General features: G+C 37.1%; 2 protein-coding genes across 2 annotated transcripts; both read left to right on the top strand.

The window, feature by feature from the left end:
* The first annotated feature begins 1,171 nt into the window (after window positions 1–1,171).
* LOC125652417 (uncharacterized) lies at window positions 1,172–8,302 on the top strand. The gene is made up of 2 exons (XM_048881614.2): window positions 1,172–1,728; window positions 4,699–8,302. The coding sequence occupies exons 1-2, from the start codon at window positions 1,190–1,192 to the stop codon at window positions 5,150–5,152; spliced, it is 993 nt and encodes a 330-aa protein (XP_048737571.2). The 5' UTR covers window positions 1,172–1,189; the 3' UTR covers window positions 5,153–8,302.
* A 1,048-nt stretch (window positions 8,303–9,350) lies between these two features.
* LOC125652418 (uncharacterized) lies at window positions 9,351–16,594 on the top strand. The gene is made up of 2 exons (XM_048881615.2): window positions 9,351–14,208; window positions 15,437–16,594. Exons 1-2 carry the CDS (start codon window positions 13,685–13,687, stop codon window positions 15,885–15,887), a joined length of 975 nt encoding a protein of 324 aa, XP_048737572.1. The 5' UTR covers window positions 9,351–13,684; the 3' UTR covers window positions 15,888–16,594.
* The last annotated feature ends 1,035 nt before the right edge of the window (window positions 16,595–17,629 follow it).

The raw sequence follows: 17,629 nt of genomic DNA, 5'->3' as shown, positions 1-17,629 counted from the left end.
AAAACCTTCGGTACCAAAAGAAAAGGAATACACGCATGAAATATGAGAGCTTTATCACTCACCATCCAAGTTTCAGACAGACAGGACAAAAACAATACCCCCTAGTCTTTAATCACGGGGGCTGGGGTAAGGAACAATTGCATTTAGTGCGGCCCTGCTAATCTTGAAAACAATTTGTTTTCATCGATATATGCGTCCTCAGAATGACGAATTCACTAAGACTATAGACAGAATATACCAGCTCGCAGTACAAAAAAGAATCAAATCGTACCATGAAAAGGTGAAGCGTGATCAATCCCTGTAAGGAATACAAAATAGAGAGTTGGGCAAACCCGGATCCCTGGATATACCAGTGGTGGGATCAAGTGCTTAGGAGAAGTAAGCATCCCCTCTCGACCGGTCACACCCGCTGTAAGCCCAGTATCTTGATCTGGTAAACGGAGTAATCCGTAATCAAAATCAGTGTGTACAATTGGTATGACGGCCTAACAAGAATTTGACCCAAAGATAGATTGTATTGGCAAACTAGATCATTATAACGACCATAGAATTTGCGAAATGCTGACTTTAAACAAGACTGTGGAAACCCATGTAACATAAACTTGTTTGTCAGTAGCCTGTCTCGATTTAAAAACTGATCATACGCAGAAGAAGCACTTGCCTATCAAATCAGCTCATAGATATAAACACCATATGCAGGTGATAATGGAATATTACTAAATGAATATGTTAAGTTCACGATGGAGAAGCTGAAGTCATCCCCTTTGTCATAAAATACGAAGCAGATGTGGAAGACACTGTGGTGTCTTTTATTTCGAGTTTACTGGGATATATCGAATCGACATATGAATGAAAATGATTATTGTTAATAGATGAAATATCGTCGATAGATCTAAATGTCGAGTTGGAAGGCCACGGCAAGAAATTTTTTGTTCTCGTGTAGAAACTTTTGAATAAATTCTGCATCATAAGAAAATTTATAAACAGGTCAGCTTACAAAGAAGCATATGCATTTTACTTCCGTCTAATTTTCCTACGTCACTGAAAAGTGATCTTTTAATAACTTGTAAGTGATATGTAACGTTCAATATATTATGTTTTACATTTGAAGCGTATAAATGCTGATATTTACGGAAGTAAGAGGTCCTTTAAAATACACTTTATAAAATTACTTCCCTGTCAAACTATCATGTCTGAAGTTGGCAACAATAGCTCTATGGCGGCTTATCAGCTTAGGGATGGGTACGATCTACCCGTGTATGGTCTGGACTCTGGGAGATTTTACGCCCTGCATGTACCAGCACTGACATGCATCTTTCTCAGCTTGATCTCAGCCATCGTAACCATAGTTTTAAGCTTCAAGAAAACTCCCCAACGAGCATTTTCTGATTGGACGAAAAGTGAACGATTTATTGTGTACATGGCAATTTGTGACGGTGCTTTCAATATAGCGCATAGTATTGACCATCTTCATATTCTGATAACTAGGGATCACGTGTACCCTCCGCAACTTTGCCAATTTTATGGTGTCATGTTGGTTGAGTTTATCACGGCGCAAAACTTAATGGTGAATATTGTTGCAGTAAATGCATTCATGCTGATGATTTTCAACAAGCAGTTAAAATTTGGAAAACTAGACTGGCATTTGATTTTATGGATATTTGGAACCCCTTTTCTTTTCTCCATGATAGCTCTAGTAAACAAACAGTTTGGTCCAAATGGATCTTTGTAAGTAAAATATTTTCATCTAAAATTCTTAACATGTAGAAACTTATGCTTCCTCATGCATTCATAACATCTTTCTTACAATTCACTGTCATTATTCATTAAAACTTACGATTCCACTTCTCATCCCACTTCTGACTCCATCGCTACCAATTTAACTTGCCCTACTTTTTACCAACTCGGCGCGCATTGAACGCATTTCCACCCAAATTCTTTGTCAATTGAAACGTTTGATCAACTCGCCTCCGAAGATGGCCAGCTTGCCCAATCTTTAAATTTTTCAAATAGAATGTTTTCTCAAAACATACAATTAGCTGATGCAAACATGAGGTCATCTAAATCCTATTGCGATTTTGTTTTTCTCTGTCGTCGTGCGTTAAACATCTGGAAAATGTGTACATTTCAGATACTACTGCCAGTGGGTTCATGTAGCTTGTATGGAGAAATGGGGAACACAATTTGTTTTTATTTTTGCCATTTGTGTCAGAAAGGCATGACCAAACCGTAGAAAACGATGCATCTTTACATGTTATATCCATGATTAGAAAGGATCAATTGAGGGTAACTAAAGAAAAGACCTGTAGGTGAGAATAATACTCCGGCAAAAGTCGCATAGTTATATCAAGTTTCTTTTAGTTATATTCAGCGTACATATATATGAATTTTTCATATTTTTCGGAGTTCTTTTTACAAACCTATAATTTATTATCCACAAGGTTGAAATTGGTTTAGCAGCATTTTCTTAAGCACCGATTTTTACCTGGGTTTTGGCAAGTCCTTTAAAGTAGGCCTGCCCCTAAGATTTTGTTGTTGATATTTTAATAGGGTACAATTTCAATTACAATTTACAATAGTATTTTATGGGCATTCCTGCTTTGGGTCGAAATTCACGAAAACCCGACAAAGGATTAGGGGTACTGTACATGTTTTTGAAATCTTGGTTCAAGTTTACACAAGTATTACCAGGGACCTATAGTATATAGGTCCCTGGTATTACTTGTTCTAGAATAGCTCAGTCAGATGTACCGCTGGCAGAATATGCTGAGATTATTTTTATGACCCGCCATGAATATAGCCGGGGCAAATATTTGTCATGTCCGTCCTTCCGTCACACTTCGCGTTTTGCTCAGTTTCAAAAAAATCTAATCAAGATATTTTTATCAAACATTTTATGCTGATACATATTGGTGACATCTATTGAACTGCATCAATATTTTTTTATCCTGGAATTTTCTTTCATCTTGATTTCACTTTTATGAGGAGTGGAGTGGACCGAAAACCCTTGGCTAGCGAAGCTGTGTTAAATGAACATTCCCTCGAATATTACATCTGTCAATTAATGGGGCGCCGATAAGGGAAATGTATTGCTTATGCAATACTCTCAGAAAGCTTGCTATATTTACTATGATATTGTACTATAATTTAGTTTACAGATTATTTTTCAGGGTTGATCAAACTGGTAATATACTGTAAGTGGGAGCCAGTTGGCTATGCTGGTTGTTCTGCTTATAAAAGTTACTATTCAACATGATGCACGATGTCTGTAGTTGGGTAGATGCACGATGTCTGGTTGGGTATATGCGTGTGCCTGGTTGAGTAGATGCACGATGTATGTGATTGGGTAGATGCATGTTGTGTGGTTGGGTAGATGTGTGTGTCTGTGGTTGGGTAGATGCGTGTATCTGTGGTTTGGTAGATGTGTGTGTATGTGGTTGGGTAGATGCGTGTGTCTGTGGTTAGGTAGATGTTTGTCACTGTGGTTGGGTAGATGCGTGTGTATGTGGTTGGGTAGATGCGTGTGTCTGTGGTTGGGTAGATGCTGGTGTCTGTGGTTGGGTAGATGCGTGTGTCTGTGGTTAGGTAGATGCTTGTGTCTGTGGTTGGGTAGATGCGTGTGTCTGTGGTTGGGTAGATGCGTGTGTCTGTGGTTAGGTAGATGCTTGTGTATGTGGTTGGGTAGTAGATGTATGTGTCTGTGGTTGGGTAGATGCGTGTGTCTGTGGTTGGGTAAATGTGTGTGTCTGTGGTTGGGTAGATGTGTGTGTCTGTGGTTGGGTAGATGCGTGTGTCTGTGGTTAGGTAGATGCTTGTGTCTGTGGTTGGGTAGATGCGTGTGTCTGTGGTTAGGTAGATGCTTGTGTCTGTGGTTGGGTAGATGCGTGTGTCTGTGGTTAGGTAGATGCTTGTGTCTGTGGTTGGGTAGATGCGTGTGTCTGTGGTTGGGTAGATGCGTGTGTCTGTGGTTAGGTAGATGCTTGTGTATGTGGTTGGGTAGTAGATGTATGTGTCTGTGGTTGGGTAGATGCGTGTGTCTGTGGTTGGGTAAATGTGTGTGTCTGTGGTTGGGTAGATGTGTGTGTCTGTGGTTGGGTAGATGCGTGTGTCTGTGGTTAGGTAGATGCTTGTGTCTGTGGTTGGGTAGATGCGTGTGTCTGTGGTTGGGTAGATGCGTGTGTCTGTGGTTAGGTAGATGCTTGTGTATGTGGTTGGGTAGTAGATGTATGTGTCTGTGGTTGGGTAGATGCGTGTGTCTGTGGTTGGGTAAATGTGTGTGTCTGTGGTTGGGTAGATGTGTGTGTCTGTGGTTGGGTAGATGCGTGTGTCTGTGGTTAGGTAGATGCTTGTGTCTGTGGTTGGGTAGATGCGTGTGTCTGTGGTTGGGTAGATGCGTGTGTCTGTGGTTAGGTAGATGCTTGTGTATGTGGTTGGGTAGTAGATGTATGTGTCTGTGGTTGGGTAGATGCGTGTGTCTGTGGTTGGGTAAATGTGTGTGTCTGTGGTTGGGTAGATGTGTGTGGTTGGGTAAATGCGTGTGTCTGATTGGGTAGATGTGTGTGTCTGTGGTTGGGTAGGTGTGTGTCTGTGGTTGGGTAGATGCGTGTGTCTGTGGTTGGGTAAATGCATGATCTACCTGATTACAGTGCATTAATGTTTAAAACCTGTGATCCTAACATTGCACGTTTCATCTTACAGCTGCTTTTTTGACGGTGTGACAGGGCAGTTGGCTCAGTTTCTTCTTACAACGCTTCCCCTCTCCGCCATTCTGATTGTAAACACAACACTGTACATCTTGACGTGGGTAAAACTTCTTTCTTTGGAAAAAGCACTGAAGACATCACTGGGAAAACAGTCGTCTGCAACCAGGATGAAGCACGCGGCAGTTCGCGCTATGTCGTTGTTTGTACTGGCGTTTATGTTACAATGGTGGGCTATGGCTATGTACGGGATTTGGGTGTTTGCCAGTCCTGGCAGTGTCCCTCCTGCTGTGCATCACACTGTTACCACATTTTCAAACATCGGTGGCGTTTTGAATCTTGGAGTTTATCTTCTCATCAGACGAAGAATGCAAGTTCAACAGACACAGATAGAGCAAAGCTCTAATCAGAAACGATCTGGAACTAAAGAAACAAGCAACACAGAATTATAAAAATCCCAGTTATCTTCGGTAATGTGCGAGAATTTTTAAATGTCACGAACTAGGTCATACATGTATATACACCGGAGCTACTAGCATTAACTATACTCATGATCAGCAAAAACAATTAAAAATCACGCATCATTTTAATGGTCGTCGTCGTTGTTAGTTTTCTTCAAGTAAATACCACTTTTTCTTCTTAGAAATGTTCATTATTTTTATTCTTTCATTAGTTACGACCCCTGTGTCGAGGCCTCTGCTGGTGGACTGTTAGTCCCCGAGGGTCTCTACATCCCAGTAGCTAAGTACTTCGTTACTAGCTTGAAAATACGGAAGTATATTAAATTGCTGGGATAAAAGTTTAGAATATCATTTCAAAATTAAGGATTATCTCCCTCATGCATAGCTCTTATCCTTGGACGAATTTGGCTCTTGTATTTGGCACTCTAGTTTTCCTTTTAGCTCTTACAAGTTTATTGTTTTTTCGAATTTCCAAAATTTCGGTTTGATCATCACTGAAGAGACATCATTTGTCGAAATGCGCATCTGGTGCATCAAAATTGGTACCTAATAAGTTTTACACTTATAGATATTGTTTCTCAAACTACACATACTGTTCCACATGCTATACTTGAACATATCTTATTCTATAAATGCATATTATACAAAAGGTTTGAACACACGTTATTTGTTTCTTAAGATTTATTTATTGTTTCTTAAGATGCACTTCGTCCATTAAAAGATTGCGGGTCACAAAATGTGTTTTCAAATCATCCTCTATAGAGTTAAAATTGCCAATGATTATCATTTAACAAAATCAGTTGAAGTATTATTCATTCGTAACGTGAAATTACTTTCTATATTAAAATTTAAATTCTATACCTAGTCGTCAGTTAATGTTGATGGTTGTAGTGAAGAATCCAACTTGGCTAAGAAAGCAGAATTAAGACAGGAATATTTTAATGCAAATTGATATATTTACTTACATATCCAAATGTCCATTTACAACCATTGTGTTGGTGAATTTTTGGACAGAAATAAATTGATTTTAGGACCATTCCTCATGATAAATTAAAGACTAGACTTTTTGACACCATAAACAGTTGGGTTTTTTAAAACAAAAATGGAAATATTCATATCTAGTGATCATTCATCCCCCCAAAAAATTCTTTGTTAAATACCACTCAGATTTCACACACAAGTACTCTGAAGTTGAAATTAAAAATATGCTGGAGTTTCTCATTGATAATATCTAAGTAGTCCTCGGTGATCAAGTCTTCCAACAGTTTGTTGGAATTCCCATTGACACGAATTGTGCTCCTCTGTTAGCTGACCTGTTTTTATATTGTTATCAGAAATAATTTATTCAAAAGCTTCTATATGAGAGGAAAAAATCTCTTGGAGTGGCCTTCAATTCGACATTTAGATATATCGACGACGTTTTATCTATTAACAATAATCATTTTCCTTCATATGTCGATTCGATAAATTCCCAGTGAACTCGAAATAAAAGATACCACAGAGTTACCTACATCTGCTTTGTACTTGGATCTTTGATTGAAAATAGACATTAACAGCAAACTAACAACTGAACTTTATGACAAACGGGATTATTTCAGCTTCTCCCTCGTCATCTTCTAATATTCATATGGCAATATTCCATTATCACCTGCATACATGTTTGGTGTTTATATATCTCCCCCGATTCGATACGCATGAGCTTGTTCTGTGTATGATCAGTTTTTAAATCGAGGCAGATGACTGACAAACAGGTTGATGATACAGGGATTTCAACAGTCTCGTTTAAAGTCAGCATTTCGCAAATCCTAAGGTCGTTATTACGATCTAGGATGCCAATACAACCTGTCATTGGGACAAATGCTGTCTGACGTGTTTCATACTAATTGTTAGGCCGTCCTTGGTACACTGACTTTGACTACGAATTACTAAGTTTACGTGATCAAGATACATGTATAGGGTTCACGGCGGGTGTGACCGGTGAACAGAGAATACTTACCCCTCCTAGGCACTTGATCCCACCTCTGGTATATCCAGGGGTCTGTATTTGCCCAACTCTCTATTTTGTATTCCTTATAGGAGTTATGAGATTGATCACTGTTCGTTATCTTCACATTGTCATGCATATTGTGATTAAAATTTGACTCGAGGATGTAGATCCTGAAGGACAGAACGGAGGTTATTGATTTTAAGTGAAAACAACACGGCCTTTTGTTAGAGACTAGTATGTTTCCTTGAAGTCAGACAAAAACATTACAGCTCCCAGATTTTAAATGGGGTATACTATAGTGTATCGAATAGGATGAAACATCAGATGAATTCGGAATTCGACCACGATCATGTGATTCAAATGATAAAAATAGCCACATAAAATCCATATTGATTTTGTTGAATATATTTTGTTGATAAAAATGTCTGGTTTTGTCCAAACCGAACATTCATTAGAAACTTACTCGACTGTTGTCAGCAGATACCAATTGAACGACTGTGCGGGTACATAAAATGTGCTCATAGACAAAACAAACAGAGGTGTCTAAAATGTTTAATGTTCACCACATCATGATGACGCAGAACAGTTATTACTATACATGTATAGGTACAATAGTTTTTTTTTATGTTGGTGACCAAATACGATTTCTTTAGATAATCTCATCGTTATTCTGAAACGTTTGTTGCAATGTGTTTGATTGTAGGAAAACCGACTTGACTGACAGAAGGTGTGTCACACTCTAAAAATATTTGGTACTTAGCAAATAAGAGTCATCGAAGAATATATCAATTACTAATGTAAATTGTAGGGCACGGTAGCTCAATCGGACAATCGTCGATTCGGTCCGGAGTCGCGCCAGACGTGAGGCGCTATCGCTGTTCCTTTGCCTCGGCATTTGAAACGAATGAATGAGACCTGTACCCCACGTCATGATAGGCGTTAGCAGAATGAAGAACCATGACAGATATATCATGTATTGTATATGTCCATGTGAGTGATGTGACATTTCAGCTGATGACATTACTACGTGTGCGGGTGAAATATTCTCAAAGGGACATTAACTTCCAAACAAACAATCCTGACAATCGAATCATAATTAAAAATGTTTATTTTGTGAGAGGTATCCGTGAAATCTTACTGTAATCGAACAGAATTGATGAAAATGACCAGAGAGGGAGAAAGAGAGAGAGAAAATATTTGAACGTTTGAAAATATTTCCCGTTCCCTTTGGTCTGATAAATGCGTGTAATTCAAATTAGATATACTTCCTCATACAATTCAGAATAAAAATTACGGAAATTGAAATCGACGTACATGTATTTTCATGCTTTGTTTTCTAGTCGTATAATATATTTGAATATCTCGATTTCAGAGTGTTCTAAAGGGGTTGAGATAAACACTCCATATAAGGTCTTGCACTTAGAAATTACTTGCTAAGTTTATACATAGTACATGTAGAGTATATACATAGTACATGTAGAGTATATACATAGTACATGTAGAGTATATACATAGTACATGTAGAGTATATACATAGCTACATGTAGAGTATATACATAGTACATGTAGAGTATATACATAGCTACATGTAGAGTATATACATAGTACATGTAGAGTATATACATAGTACATGTAGAGTATATACATAGTACATGTAGAGTATATACATAGCTACATGTAGAGTATATACATAGTACATGTAGAGTATATACATAGTACATGTAGAGTATATACATAGCTACATGTAGAGTATATACATAGTACATGTAGAGTATATACATAGTACATGTAGAGTATATACATAGTACATGTAGAGTATATACATAGTACATGTAGAGTATATACATAGTACATGTAGAGTATATACATAGTACATGTAGAGTATATACATAGCTACATGTAGAGTATATACATAGTACATGTAGAGTATATACATAGTACATGTAGAGTATATACATAGCTACATGTAGAGTATATACATAGCTACATGTAGAGTATATACATAGTACATGTAGAGTATATACATAGTACATGTAGAGTATATACATAGTACATGTAGAGTATATACATAGTACATGTAGAGTATATACATAGTACATGTAGAGTATATACATAGCTACAGGTAACATTAACAAGAGCTGCATTTCCCCCCAGCGAATATTTTATAATGTTTGTTACGCATAATTCTAAGTGTTCATTAGTTTCGTTTTAACTGATAATTCAGTTTCCCCTTATGTTGCTTGTTATCTCCTTACAACTACCTTAAAACGTTGTTCTCCTTGATCTAAGTACTATTTAGGCTTACTAGAAATCATGTCATGAGGGATCTTCTTGTCCGAATATTTGATCTGTCTATGATTTTTAATGACTATTAGGTTGAAAAAGGTTCTTGAGTTATAGTTGGAGATCAAATTCTGTATGTATGATAGATAAAGGATATCTATATCGCGTGATTTGATATCTGCTCAATCAAACGAGTTAAAATGGTGTTATATATGTATTCGCGAAGCTTGCCGGGCATTTCAACGAGTTGGATAGAGCAGATATCAAATCAAGCAATCATAGATGCTCTGTATATCTCGCTCGCTCTTTCTATCACTTTGATTTTGAGATAATCTCCAATACAACAAAATACGTTTGTTCGTCTTCCTACACAAGAAAAATATGCTTAAAACCAGTTTTTGATGCAACTTTCTGGAATTACCTCAACAATGAATGGAAATGGACTAATATAACGGTGATAGAAGGAAGGGTAACACAAATACATCTGGTATGGATGGAAAGTGAATGTACAATAGTATTTTGAAATAGTAATCTGAAAAATAGAATAGAACCCCTGCTAGACTCGAACTCGCGAACTACAAATCAGCAATCATCACGCTAACCTACTGAACTACCCAGCTAGACAATCTACAGATCAGCAGTCGTCACGCTAACCTACTGAACTACCCAGCTATACAATCTACAAATCAGCTGTCGTCACGCTAACCTACTGAACTACCCAGCTATACAATCTACAAATCAGCTGTCGTCACGCTAACCTACTGAACTACCCAGCTATACAATCTACAAATCAGCAGTCGTCACGCTAACCTACTGAACTACCCAGCTATACAATCTACAAATCAGCTGTCGTCACGCTGAACTACCCAGTTATACAATCTACAAATCAGCAGTCATCACGCTAACCTACTGAACTACCCAGCTATACAATCTACAAATCAGCAATCATCACGCTAACCTACTGAACTACCCAGTTATACAATCTTCAAATCAGCTGTCGTCACGCTGAACTACCCAGCTATACAATCTACAAATCAGCAGTCGTCACGCTGAACTACCCAGCTATACAATTTACAAATCAGCTGTCGTCACGCTAACCTACTGAACTACCCAGCTATACAATCTACAAATCAGCAGTCATCACACTAACCTACTGAACTACCCAGCTATACAATCTACAAATCAGCAGTCGTCACGCTAACCTACTGAACTACCCAGGTATACAATCTACAAATCAGCTGTCGTCACGCTGAACTACCCAGTTATACAATCTACAAATCAGCAGTCATCACGCTAACCTACTGAACTACCCAGCTAGACAATCTACAAATCAGCAGTCATCACGCTAACCTACTGAACTACCCAGCTATACAATCTACAAATCAGCAGTCATCACGCTAACCTACTGAACTACCCAGTTATACAATCTACAAATCAGCAGTCATCACGCTAACCTACTGAACTACCCAGCTAGACAATCTACAAATCAGCAGTCATCACGCTAACCTACTGAACTACCCAGCTAGACAATCTACAGATCAGCAGTCATCACGCTAACCTACTGAACTACCCAGCTATACAATCTACAAATCAGCAGTCATCACGCTTACTTACTGAGCTACCCAGCTATACAATCTACAAATCAGCAGTCATCACGCTAACCTACTGAACTACCCAGTTATACAATCTACAAATCAGCTGTCGTCACGCTAACCTACTGAACTACCCAGCTAGGCAGTTAGATCTAAAAGAAATAGGCACGTATTGCTAATGCATGTATTTATATTTTTCAGAAGGAAGTCATTATGACGATGTATTATTCTTCTTTAGATAAATCAATAAAACTGGAACGGTGATTATAGAGTGTGTTAGTTATTGGCATTACAATGTTTCTAATTTAATGTACACGTGTTTTCTTGGAATTTGTAGGGGTAGGACTTCCTGTGAAACTCTTTGATGAGTATATATGTGCATATTTCGTTACTTCTGGAATAGCTCCAGAGAAGAGGATGTGGCCTGTTGAATACTTCCTGCTGCTGCCGCTGCTCGAGTTTCTGAGCCGTCTATGGATGGCCGGCCGGGTCGGACTGGTTTCTTGTTGACAATAATGTTGATGTCTCTCCTTGTTTTCGAATCGTAATTTCGAAGTAATTACTTATGGCGTTAACATTTCTATAACCTGTAACTTGCATTATGCCAATGGACGCAATGTAATTCTCTCAATTTTTGTATAATGGAATATACCCAACCTATAAAAGTTAACAGTGCATTTCGTTGTTTGGACTGTACTCATGAACTATCTGGCAAAACAAAAATGAATTTCAAGAATTTTGTATCACTGGCTGTCCTCCTAATCCAAATATAACATTTTCTTTAGGAATTAACAAAGTCACAATGTTAAACATCTTTGTCAGAATTTTTAAGGAAGAATTCTTTGAGACTTTAAACTCATTTTTTTTTACAAACAATTGGATAACTGTCAGTTTACAGACTGCTTTCAGAAGATTCAGGACAACGGAGTCCTCAAACGAAGGACCAATCTCTTAATTCATAAAACCTTAACTTGTAACTATAGATACAATGTCAAATATTTACAACTCCACAACTATTTTCCCCATCTCATTTTGTAAAGGAAATTCGAAAGGAGAAATTATAAACAGATGTTCTTTATGTACATCAAAAAGCATGTTGATGTTTGGGTAATGATTTGTGTTTGAAATCATGTGTATGTTTTTCTTCAAAAGTAATATACAATTTTTCGTGAAAAACCCATCAATACTCAAGCTTCACCGTGTAGTTACAGTATAATTCCTTAATTGAATACCTTTATATAAGATATCTGATACCTTGAAGAAGAAACATCCCACAGCATCAACTTTTATCTAGATCAATATTGGTTGCGTTGAATATGTATAATGAACATTTTTGGTCGGTCCCACTGGAGTTCAATATGATGAATACATAAATAGATAGCTTATGCTGATGTTTGGCTGATGACGGTATGCTAGAAATTATGTGTCTTTTAAAATATGCACATTGTCGGAAACACACCCTGAGCATTCGAACTTCAATATGCAGTTATCAAGAGCGATGCGGCCAATAAGGAAAGTGAAAGTACATTTGTAGGATCCTATGCATCATAACACACAAGCATTTCCTTTAAATTTCTTATAAGTTTTTTCTCCTCAATTGTAAGCAAGAAATATGTATCTGGTTCAGTAGTTGACATGAAAACCTACTACTACTAAATACTTAGCTAGGTGATTACATATAAAATGAATAGACATACGTCAGCGCCTAAAAATAGCTATTTTTATTTTTAATTCCTATTGTTAAAATAAAATATTGTATGAATATAGAAAAAATTAAGAAAATAAAGCGTTCAACAAAGAGAAAATAAATGCTACAAACTGTGATTACTTTAAGGAAAACCATAAAAAGTTGGATTGTCTCTTTCAATGCGACCGAAAAATTAGATTCGGAAAAAATCTCATTTTATTTATCAAACTCGTGATTATATATATATAACTATCGTAATTTTATTTAATAGAATCAATGATGGCTTTTGATGTATAGGATGAATTTATTATCATATACTGTAGGCCCGCAGTATTTCTGAAACCTTAACATATGATACCTTAACATATAATCGCCCGCCTCCTGGCGGCTGATAATAAGCTTTGTAGGGATGTGTTTGGCAAACAAATGTTATCCACCCATTCTGCTTCGTCGTCACCGAGTAGCACGATTAGCATGACGCAAGAGGTTAACGTGGTTTGTAACGAATCCAAGTGTCTTGTTGATAGCCCTAAAAAGGAGTATAACAACATACAAACAATGAGGAATAAAATAAAAACATGAATGAATTTGATAAATCAGATGCTCTATGTGTGTTTCATGGTAATTGACATTTAAAAAAAAAAAATACATGTATATCGCTTTTCTTTTTCTAGAGTGAATTATTTGTTACGTGTTTAATGGGATTTAGATTGAAATTGTTTTATTTACCAAGTGTTAAGAAATCAGCGGTATTTGCTGAGCACTCTAAAGCCACAAATAATGAAGGTCAGACTTTTACTTAGTAACCTTGCAATTTACTTCCCCCTTTCCAACTGATAAAACGAACTATGTGATTGGTTTATCGGTTTATTCATTTATCAGTGGTGTTTGTTCAAAAGGACTACGAATATGTGTTATTAAATTCAAGCCATGATATTTTTTAATCAATTTCGTTGCGCAAAACGGGACTTGCTATGAACTACATGACGAATGAAAGTCACTTGCGTGACGGATACGATTTGCCAGTGTATGGGTTAAGTAACGGACATTTTTATTCGCTGCACATCCCCGCTCTAACATGTATATTTCTCAGTCTTGGATCCGCTATTCTGACCGTGATATTGAGTTTCCGTCAAAAATCCTACAAGTCTTTCTTCTCGTGGTACAAGAGCGAACGTTTGGTGGTATATTTGGCCGTATGTGACGCTGCCTTCAACTTGGCCCACAGCTTGGATCATCTTCACATACTTATTACCAAAAACCATGTGCATCCAAAAGAACTGTGCCAGTTCTACGGTTTTATGCTAGCTGTGTTTATATCTGCTCAAAACCTTATGGTTAACGTTATAGCATTAAATGCCTTTGTATTGATATTCCTTGGCAGACAGATAGAGTTTGGTAAGATGGATTATCGGCTGATGCTGTGGACGTTTGGGGTTCCGTTTGTGTGTGCTACAATAGCTGGAATTGCAGGGCAGCTTGGACCCAATGGATCATTGTAAGTACACACATACATTGAAATGCGCTCATCACTGGATACACAAAATATTACAATTCTGGTTTTAAAGCATTCCAACATAAATTCTTGAAAACAGAATATGAACGACCTTAGTATTATGATTAGTGTTTAAAAGAATTCTTTTGCACTACCAGTACGAAGATCGTTTTGGTATAATATGTACCCCGAGTGCCCAGTAGCAGTGCGCTTAAGAAAATATTCGTTTCAAGAAACAGTAAAATGAAACATAAGCTAATCTCACATGATATTTTAACTTACCATGTTCAAATCTTATTTTCTCTTTATTCAAAATATTTCAAAGCGGGTTATCAAATTTATTATTGAGGTACAAAACAAGTAAAGTTCAACATCGGACATTTTTGTTTAGGACCAGTAGTCGTGCACCCGGATGTAGCAGTAAAATAAGGCCAAGAAAACACATTTTATTGTTTGGTAACTTTTTATCGTATTCATTTTATGCATTTACACTTCTATACAGTGAATAGAAATAAAACATTACATTAAATCATATAAATCCCAGAGTGCCCTTCTCCAGTTTGGATGGTGACACTAGGCGTATACTTTTTCGCTGCCTTACGGACACTAATGCACACATCCTTGACAGCCAAATAGACATTGATAAGTCGACTATGACTGTTTTGTCTCAACTTAACATTTGATTTTTTTTTCCTTTGAAGTCTAAAAACATTAAAAGAGATAGCTTGTATGGCTATACAATAATTCCCGACATTTTGAGCAACATTCCAAATGCATAAGGACTACCAACTTTTCAATAAACGAACAATTAAAATGTTTAGCTTTACAGAACAATCGAAATACACGGTAACCTTTACATTGGGTTATGCTAATTAGCCATGTGCTTGGTACGGCCACCAGCTGCGGTTCAGCACGATTAACACGTGCTTTCACAGTAAGGGAAAAAAGCATCAACAAAATGGCGGGTATTTTGGGTGTATAATTGTATTATTATCACTCCTTTCTGTTTGCTTCCCATATTTCACTCATTGTAGAAATATGGATGCTCTCTTTAATTATCTTCGAAAATCAGCCCCTCGTGACGTAATATTTAGGCACGGGTCCCAACAATGACAACAAACAAAATGGTGCATGACTACTAGGCACGCACGACTTTAGGACCTTCAGCCATATTTTAATGTAAATGGTCGTGAATCAAACGTCATAATCATATTGTATGATTCTCTTTTAGTTGCTATTTTGACGGAGTGAAAGGTATCGTAGCCAATTTCCTGTTCACCACCGTTCCTCTCACAATCATCATCATCGTAAATTCTGTTCTGTACAGTCTCACACTCAGAAGGATCTACCTCCAAGAGAAGGAGCTGAGGAAAACTTTGGGGAAACAAAGAACCACAACGAGACATATTGCTGCACGCGCAATGTCTGTGTTTGTGTTGGTGTTCCTGATCCAGTGGTGGGCTATGGCTGTATATGGACTCTGGTCCTTCGTAGAATCGGATGCAGTGCCAGCTCCGATTTATCACTTAGTCACAACTTTTTCGAACGTTGGAGGAATTTTGAATTTCGGTGTCTATCTGTATATTAGACGGCGATTACACAGCTCTCAAGCACCAAGGGAGCATTCTTTGGGCCGTCGGGAACAACCATCTGGACGAGCATCTACGCAGTTGTCAGCATAATCGTCGATAAAACACTGAACGTTACATGTACATAGGCTTAGGTGAGCTTTTCCGGTCAAAATATGGCTGTCGTCGTGGACGTTAAGTTTTCAGAATTTTTATTTTTCTACAACCAAAACTGGTCAAAAACTGCCTTAATTCAAAGGTAAATGGTATTAAATTTTACAAATGAAAGGTTATGTTCTTTTGCGAGGGGAAATTCTTCTCCAGACCTGCTGATCCAGATAAGCCAACATTTTCATGAAAATCTAACATGCATGCGAAAATGAAAAACAAATTCGGTTCAACTATAGCATCCCCATGAACCATGTCATTTCCACAACTGGGATTTAAAGGTTTACATAAGAAAATGTATGGAAATGTTGACAAAAAACACAAGGGTATAATTTGTTAAATTAATGAGCAAGCATCCTCATGTAATATAGATTCAGTTAATGACTCCTGGGTCCGGGACAGGGCTATGAAAAGGAAGGGAAGTTAGCTCCTGAGCTTTTGAGCACAATTGCGCAGAATGCCACAAATAAGTATTCAGTGGTTCATTACTGATCCCATTGGTGCAAACATATTACATATCTATTACTGAACCCTATCCAGTTGAATTTTTTTGGTGTCAATTCAATTGGGAAAGGGTTTGGCAAGGACTCTATTTTGTGGCGGAAGGATTGATTAATCAAGATGTATGATATTAAAGTTTCTGTTTCATCCAATATATTTTCTATTTTTATTCTCCTATACGAGTATTTCAGTTTTATAATTTATGATGCAAGTAGATGAGACTTGGAACTAGTACAAATGTTGTAATCTTATAAATGGTTGGTATAATTTCCAAACTGAACACCGATTCTTTAAAAAGTTTATATTAATCTATTCGAAATTTTGTATAAAAATTCAGCATTTTCGCCAATAATTTCAAAATTTGATCTCTAAACCCCACTTTTTTAAATTCCATTTTAAATTTTAAGACAAGACCTTGGACATTGTGTGAAATTTTAGAATTGACATTACTCCTAACATCTTTATTTTTTTGTTCGTATATCAAGTGCAAACAGGTCATTATTTATTTCCATTACTTGTATTGAACTTTTTTGTTTGTTTTGATAGAAGACGTTATTATAAATCTATTTATATAATATGTTGCTTATGCTGTGTTGATACCAACAGACAAATCTTGAGTAAATTTTAAGTGCAAAAAGGTCATGTTTAAAATACTGTAGCTCAATAACAAGCATTGTGACCCCAGTTTTCGTTTTTAATTTCCTAATTCTCCTTCAATGTAGAAATCAAAACTACACCACAGGGAAATATGTAAATGTTTTATCTTCCACGAAGTACAAGGCTGTCATGCGTCATTGATATGCAAGTATCTTTATATAGTGTTTGTTCAAACCAGGGTTAAGGTGTAATCATAGAAAGAGATTTGACATTTTACATATTAGTACTATATAATCTCCTCAGGGAGAAAATGTATCCGATTAAATTGGGAAACATATGTGGTGTAGATCCGAGTGGGGGCCACGATATGGTGTTAAAGTTTTACTCGAGATAATGTAGCATTTTTTCAATTTCCGTCAAACCTTGACAGCGGACCAGAGCAGGGGCACCATAGGGGTAACATTTTACACTGCTAGTTTCGCTAACTCACGATGAATCTTTGTGTGATATGGTGAGCATTGTGCCTCATGGAACCTGTTGGTGACGTTTTATTTAGAATTTTCTTGTATTCTAACACCTATTATGTCAGT

The sequence above is a fragment of the Ostrea edulis genome, chromosome 5, assembly GCF_947568905.1.
Source record: "Ostrea edulis chromosome 5, xbOstEdul1.1, whole genome shotgun sequence".
Classification (NCBI taxonomy): domain Eukaryota; kingdom Metazoa; phylum Mollusca; class Bivalvia; order Ostreida; family Ostreidae; genus Ostrea; species Ostrea edulis.
This window is presented reverse-complemented; position numbering and strand designations above follow the sequence as displayed.

Bases quoted from the DNA above. Each gene is read 5' to 3' on its own strand.
- LOC125652417 (XM_048881614.2), top strand. From the start codon at position 1,190: ATGTCTGAAGTTGGCAACAATAGCTCTATGGCGGCTTATCAGCTTAGG. The intron at 1,729-4,698 runs GTAAGTAAAATA...TTCATCTTACAG, and splicing joins TTTGGTCCAAATGGATCTTT to CTGCTTTTTTGACGGTGTGA.
- LOC125652418 (XM_048881615.2), top strand. From the start codon at position 13,685: ATGAACTACATGACGAATGAAAGTCACTTGCGTGACGGATACGATTTG. The intron at 14,209-15,436 runs GTAAGTACACAC...ATTCTCTTTTAG, and splicing joins CTTGGACCCAATGGATCATT to TTGCTATTTTGACGGAGTGA.